The sequence below is a fragment of the Elephantulus edwardii genome, unplaced genomic scaffold (genome assembly GCF_000299155.1).
Source record: "Elephantulus edwardii isolate Elephantulus edwardi_28Jun2011 unplaced genomic scaffold, EleEdw1.0 scaffold00237, whole genome shotgun sequence".
In the NCBI taxonomy this organism is placed as follows: domain Eukaryota; kingdom Metazoa; phylum Chordata; class Mammalia; order Macroscelidea; family Macroscelididae; genus Elephantulus; species Elephantulus edwardii.
Window position 1 is genome coordinate 2,891,755 of NW_006399987.1, and position 7,567 is coordinate 2,899,321.

General features: G+C 50.8%; 1 protein-coding gene across 1 annotated transcript in view; it reads left to right on the forward strand.

Annotated features, from left to right (window-relative positions):
• The window catches only part of CARM1 (coactivator-associated arginine methyltransferase 1), a 74,265-nt gene that overhangs the window by 15,162 nt on the left and 51,536 nt on the right, over nucleotides 1–7,567 (forward strand). The window contains exon 6 of the mRNA XM_006898848.1: nucleotides 5,731–5,807. Within this exon, the coding sequence (XP_006898910.1) occupies nucleotides 5,731–5,807 (77 nt within the window). The remainder of the gene's footprint in view (nucleotides 1–5,730; nucleotides 5,808–7,567) is intronic.

Here is a 7,567-nt window from a genome sequence, read left to right on the forward strand (position 1 = left end):
TATGCAGATGATACAACCCTGCTTGCTGAAACTGAAGAGGACCTGAAGCGCTTGCTGCAGAGGGTCAAGGACTGGAGCCTCCAATATGGATTGAGGCTCAATGTCAAGAAGATAAAGATTCTCACCACTGGACCAATTGGCAGCATCAGGATGGATGGTGAAGAGATTGAGATTGCACACAGCTTTAGTTTGCTTGTCTCCACAGTCAACACTCCTGGCACCAGTAGCCAGGAAATTCAAAGACGTATTGCCAAGGGAAAGTCGGCTGTTAGGGACCTCTCCAAAATGCTGAAGAGCAGTGGTGTCTCTTTGGGGACTAAGGTGCGTTTGATATAGGCCATGGTCTTTGCTGTCACTTGTTATGCATCAGAGAGTTGGACAATGACCAAGGAGGCTAGAAAGAGAATTGATGCCTTTGAGCTGTGGTGCTGGAGAAGAGTATTGAGGATACCATGGACTACTAGGAAAACACACAGATTCATCCTGGAAAGGGTCAAACCGGGCTGCTCCTTGGAGGCAAGGATTCTGAAGCTCCGTCTAACATACTTTGGACATGTTGCAAGGAGGGACAAGTCCTTAGAGAGAAACATCATGCTTGGTAGGGTGGAGGGACAGTGCAGAAGGGGAAGACCCCCTAGAAGGTGGGTTGATTCAGTGACTGGGGTCATCGGGATGGGTGTATCAGAGACGGTGCGATTGGCACAAGACAAAGCAGAGTTTAGGGACGTTGTACATAGGGTCACTATGAGTTGCAAGAGACTTGATGGCACATGACAACAACAACAACAACAACAACATGGCCTGAATCAGGTGCATCTTAGTCTCCAGACTGATATTGTTGCTCTTCAGCACTTTGGAGAGGTCTCTGACAGCTGACTGTCCCAATGCAAGTCCAAATTCAAGGTTCCCAGCTCTAGAGAAAGCTTTTCTCTGTTGGCTCTGGGCGGGGCAGGGAGGAAGGTTCTTGTCTTTTCTGCTTCAATTTCTTGGTTACTCAGTAATCCTCGGTAATCTCACGTGTCCTGGTTCCTCGGTAATCTCACATGTCCTGGTTCCTCAGTAATTTCACGTGTCCTGGCGCCCATCTTTCATCATTAGTGCTTCTTTGCTTAATCTGCTCCCATATCTCCAAAGAGATGGACTGAAGACACACCATACTGCCTCAGTAACACAACAAAGAAAACCCATCCCAAATGGGATTCAAAGCATAGCCATATAACCAACATTAACAGGGACCTCTGGTGGCCTAGTGGCAAGAAGCTGCACTGCAATCCCAGACGCTTGCAGTTTGAATCCACCAGCTGCTCTGCTGGAGAAGGAGGGACAATCTCCTCCTGTACCAGTCAGATTCGATTTGATGGTACACACACACACACACACACACACACACACACACACACACACACAAGAAAATAAAAAATAAAATAAAAATGAAAAAAAACTCCCAACACCGATAAAAAACAAAACAAAACTCATAGCACACAAAAAACCCACCCGATTGCAGTGCAGTGGATTCCCACTCGTAGTGGCCCCTGGAGTCTCCCAGGCTGTGGTCCATACAGGAGCAGGCTGCCACATCTTTCTCCTAGAGCAGCTTGTCCGTTCAGTCCAATGGCTGGCAGCTAAGCTCTCAGTCACAGCACCACCCGGCTCCTCACCCACAGTTTACAGGGTTAGGATTTACGTGATTTATGACACATGGTTTTGGGAACACAGTCCAGAGCAGCCACCGTGGACCCAGGGAGGATTGCAGGCTGGACCAGTGCCAACCGGGAGCATTCACCACACCCTTCCTGGGTATGTGGACAAGGGGTGGCAGGTGGCGACTCCGGCAGGGGCAGGGAAGGCACAGAAGGTGTGACACAGAACGGAATCATGTGGTTAGGAGTGACCCAGAGGCTATTTTAGATGGGAGGCCAGGGAGGGCCCTCCTGAGATCGGGTGACAAGGGGGAGGTTGCTGGGGAAGAAGGCAACGTTTGGCGAGGACGAGGAGGGCATGTTCTCGGCATGGCCCAGAATAGCTGGGGCGGAGCTGAGCGAGCAGCTGTTAACTTTGGTTTTGCTCTGAGTGATTTGGGAGCCATGGAGGGTTCTGGGTAGATAAGGACTTGGGGGTCCACCGATTCCCTCTTGTCTCTGGTGGGACAGACTTGGGGAGAAGGTGGGATGGATGAGCCGGGAGACCAGGGAGGAGGGACAGTGTGGTTCTGGGTATAAGAGGTGGGGTGGCTGAGCTCAGGGGTGGAAGGAGCCATCAGATACTGGGTAAGGGAAGGGAGACCTAAACTCCAAACCCAACCTCCTGTCACTCAATCCCAATGCTCAGATTCAAACTGTCCCATATGGTTCCCATGGCCGTCACCCGCACAGAAGGGTCTCGTCTCTTACAGAGCAGCTACTGGGTTTGAACTGGTGCCCTTTTGGGTAGCAGAGAATGCCTTAACCACGGAACTACCTGAGGGCTGGGGAGACTTGGGATTGGAAAGTGGGAGAGATCTAGATTGGAATGGGGGGTGGGTAGGGACAACCCGGGGATGCAGCAAGGCCTAGGATGGCTCCTAAGTTTGGATGGAAGAAACTGGGCGAGGAGCGGGCATGAAGGGACCAGATGGCGCCCAGGAGCAGAGAGAGGCGGGAGTCAAGACACATGGAAGGTGGGGAGGAAGGAGGCTTGTTGAAGGATCAGCTCCCAGAACCCACCTTAAGCTGCTGAGAAAACACCCCACAATTTGAGCAAGTTCTCCAACTTCCTGTGAGGCACCCTACCTCAATGCATCAACCTTTCCCCCTGCTTTTCTTTACAAAAGTCAGTTTACAGTCTATGCTGGGAAAGAGAGGAGACAAAGAATTTTTCTCAGGATCTTAGTCCTGGTGACTTTGATTAAAATTTTTTTTTTTCCTTTAAAAAATGTTTGCTTGAATGGATAGAGCAGCTCTGGTATAGTCACACAATGGAACCTTACGTTGCATTGAAAAACAAGGAACTCATGAAATATACAAAAGGGTGACCCTGGTGAACATTATGTTGACTGAAATATCTCAGTCACAATAGGACAAATATTGCATAGTGCCACTGTTATAAAACGGGACTGACCTTGGGGTTGGGGGTAGACTGAGAAAGATGGAATAAATTATGTATACTGCATTGAAACAGATGAGGGAGAGAACTGTTTAAAAGGGCTGGCTATATGATTAGGTATTATTGTCATGACAGGAGTCCAGAACAAAGGCTGCACAGTGGCGTGAAGTTGGGGGGAGGGATTGTATAACAATGAAAGAATTTTTCTTTTATTTTTCAATGAGTGAACTTGGGGGGGAGGGGTGGGCAGGGAGAAAAGTACAACATTGAATGAATGGAAATTTAAAAAAATTTTGCTCTTGTTGTTCTGTGCTGTTGAGTCTCTTGCAACTCGTAATGACCCTGTGTACAAGAGCCCTAAACCCTGCTCTATTCTGTGTGTAAACCTTATTGTCTCTGACACACCTACCCCCATTGCCTGAGTGCATTTTATGTATTTATGTCTCTGTATTCAACATGGCAAACGTAGTAAAATTTTCTCCTCCCACGAACCCCTGTCCCCTTTGGCCCATCCTCTGGACATATTTATGTGACCATCGTGATGCATGTCCTGGGGCATGCAGAAGCAAGCACAGGGGGCACTGTTGTTAGTTACTGCCCAGTAAGCCTGGCTTCCACAGTGACCCCTGTAGGGACCGGACTGTCCCTTAGGAAGTTTTGTTTTTTGGGTTTTATTCCCCTGCCTGTAATCTTTCTGAGAGCAAATTGCCAGGCCTTCCTTCTGAGGTGACGCTGGGTGAATGTGAACCACTGACCTTTAGGTGAGCAGCCAATCACAAGCCAGGGTCCTCAGTGCGGCATGTGAATATAGCAGATCTGTGTGGTCACCCTCATCTGTGGACCTGGACAAGCTGGCCATTGTGAGGATGACTCGGGTGGGTAATGCTTGCTTCCGTTGCATATAAAGTTGTTTTAGGCAGCAAACAACCACATCCTCATCCGCATTTTATTTTTACACAAATCATAGCAGTCTGGGCCCCAAGATGCATGGTGCTTCTCTTCGAAATGGTAAATTCTAGTGACAATTTTTAGTGTCTTTTTTTGAGTGCCAGCTATGTGGTTAGTTGAAATAGCAATAACAGGGGAGCTCTGGTGGCCTAGTGGCAAGGAACTGCAACTACAATCCCAGAGGCGCACGGTTCGAATCCACCAGATCCTCTGCCGGGGAAGGAGGGAAAATCTCCTCCTGTACCAGTCAGATCTGATTGGACGGTACACTCACACAAAAATAATAAAATTAAAAAAAAAAGATAGCAATAACAAAGCAGCATGGAGTCTTGAGCTTTTTGCTGCATGACTGTTGAGGGTCTGAGAGTCATTCATTGCATCCTATGAGGTGGGGCTGGCTGTTCTTTCTAGAAATAAGGACACTAGGTCTTAGTGGGGCTGCCCCACTAAGAGATGCTGATGTTTTATAAGTTCATCTCTCTTTGACCAGCATTTAGGACAGGAAGCTCCGAAACTGAGTAGACAGATTTGTAAGGAAGGTTCCTGAGGGAGCCCAGAAGATAGGTGCCATCTAGTACAACTGACAGGGAACCGACAGATCTGAACCATGTCCTATCCTGTGCCAACCTTACAATCTTTTTTTTTTTAAAAAATTATTTGTGTGTGTGTGTGTGTGTGTGTGTGTGTGTGTGCATGTAGCATCAAATCAGATCTGACTGGTACAGGAGGAGATTGCCCCTCCTTCTCCAGCAGAGCACCTAGTGGATTTGAACCACACACCTCTAGGATTGCAGTGCAGCTTCTTGCCTCTAGGCCACCAGAGCTCTCAGCCTTACAATCTTTGACACCCTTGAACTCACTCTTGCTGTATGTAGTCACTGTAACAGTTCTCCCGGTTGAGGGTCTTCCTCTCCTTTGCTGACCCTCCACCTTTCCACGCCCTTGAGTAGATTCCAACTTGTCATCCCACTGGGCAGAGGAGACCTGCCTCACAGGTTTTCAAAGGCTGTTAGCTTTCCAGAGTCAGTCACTTCTCTCTCATGTAGAGCAGCTGGTGAATTATAACTTCTGATCTCTTGGTTAATGACTAAGCACTTAACCAGTGTCACCAGTACTCGTACAGCAACCATCTGTTGTTGTTAGACACTGCCGTCCAATCTCCCCTAACTCACAGTGACCCCGTGGAAAGCATCGTTCGCATGTTTGAACCCGCTGTTGCAGCCACCGTGTTGATACATCGCATTGAAGGTCTTCCTCTCCTTCGCTGACCCTCTATCAAACATGATGTCCTTCTCCAGGGACTGGTCCCTCCTTAGAATACGGGAGAGGAAGTCTTGCCATCCTTACTTTGTAGGCGAATTCTAGCTGTCCTTCTAAGAGATATGTTCACTCTTCGGTCAATCCATGGCACAACTGAGTATTAGCAAAGGAGAGATTGAGGCACACGGTTGAGGTCACGCAGTCAGGAAGGGGTGGAGCTGGGATTTGAATGCAGGGTGCCTGGCCCCTTGCTCAGCAGGAACACTGACATGCAGGAGAGCTCTGAAGTTGTGTGTGTGCTGGAGGGTGGCTGAGAGTGGGTGTAGGGGCTTAGGCTGAGAAGTGAGACCAGAGAACCAGAGGATCGCAGCCTTAAAAATGGGGAAACTCTTTGGCCCAAACCTGATATCACCCAATTCTCTCTCTTCTTTTTCTTCAAAGAAAATGCCTCCAGATGAAGCAGCTGCAAGCCTAGATGGTCACTCTGGCTCCACCATGGGCCCTGGAGGTGCTGGGCCCCGGAAGAGACCCACCTCCACATCCTCCTCACCTGACCTCCCTGAGTTCAGCACTTTCCGGGCCCCAATTTGAGCATGGGCCCCCTGGCCCCGTGTCTGTACACCCTCCACTTGGCCCTCTCCTTCAAGCTGGCTGAGCCATTCAAGGTCTATGCCCTTTCCAGCTACTTCTTGGGGCTCCTGCTGCTCTTTTCTCAGGGAACTGAACAGATGAGATGAAGGGGCCTGGGCCTCAGCCCTTCCTCATGGAGGATCAGGAAAGGAGGGTGTAGGCATTGGCTTCCAGCCTGGGCACAAAACAGGAAGCCCCTCCAGATGCCCCTCAGGAATGCCGAAAGGGGCATGAGGATTAGCTTTGGGGCCCCTAACTGGGCGACAAGAGGTCTGTTCTCTCCTCAGGCCCCTCCAAGCCCCTCTCCAGCACTTGCCTCAGGCACAGGTGTCTGGAGCTCAGGGTATTTAGGGGGGGTATGTTATTTTGAAAAAAAAAAAAAAAGTCAGGGAGCTCTGGTGGCCCAGTGCAAAGAGCTGCACTGCAATCCCAGAGGTATGTGGTTTGAATCCACCAGATGCTCTGCTGGAGAAGGAGGGGCAATCTCCTGTACCAGTCAGATCCGATTTGACGGTACACACACACACACACACACACACACACACAAATTCTTTGTTTCTTTAAACAGTTTTACACAAACATACTTGGGTGTCCTTTCCGCTGCTTTGCCTAAATTATTAAGTATAACATGTATTGAACTGTTCCCAAGACCTTTCTGGAGTGTAATTTTTTTAAGCCTGGTACCCTCAGGGCCAGTCACTGGGTATCTGGCAGTGGGATCACACCTGTTCAGCGCTGGTCAGGGTGGGTATGGGGGGGACCTGTGGGCTGGGAAGCGTGCTGCATTGGATGTATGCTGAGGTGCGTACAGGCATAAATGAAGAGGTGGGGGAAAGGTGAGAGCTAAGGAGGATGGTAAGTGGTCCCAAAGCCACCTTGGACCTACCAAAAGGGGATGCTGGGATGGAAGATATGTCTATGGGAAGAAGGGATACTTGGATTCTCTGCTGGACTTATTGCCGTCATCATGGGGGTTAAGAAAGAGTTTTTGAAGATGGGGCATTTGAGAAAGGGGATTGGAGAGGTGATAGGAAAGGCCAGGGATGAGAGGGTGGAGGGAAAAAGGGGAGAAGGGGTTAAAGGGGGGAGGGGTGGAAGGGGCAGCAGTAGATTGCTGGGTGAGGGGGAGCCCAGATGGGATTTGGGCTGGGGACGTAGGACTGGATCTTTCTCAAAGGGCCTTTTCAGCCCTGGACAAGGGGGCCAGGTGAGGCCAAGGGCTGGAGGCGTGTCTCGCAAGGACCGGGACCTCCCAGTGCGGGTTGCATCACAAAGGAGTCTCAGTGGGAGGGAGCAGGGACATTTGGGGGCGGAGCTTCCTGGCTACCAGCCAATCCCCTGCTCCGCGGGCCGCCTCACAAAGCCGGGCGGGGCCGGGGACGGGGGCCCAGACGCAGGGGCGTGTCCGAGACGTGCAGCCCGACCCGGGAGCCGCCTCTCAAAAACGCGACCGTTGGGGCGGGGCCCCAGGCGTGACCGCGCGGCCTATCCCCGCCCCCTGACGCACGTTCCCGCCGCCTCCGCCACTGGGCTGCGGAATCACCTCACAAAGCAGCGACCGTTCACGTGGGGCGGGGCTGGGTGCGCGTGCGCGAGGCCCGGCCCCGCCCCCGGCACGCTCATTCCCCGCGCTCAGGACCACCGGCAG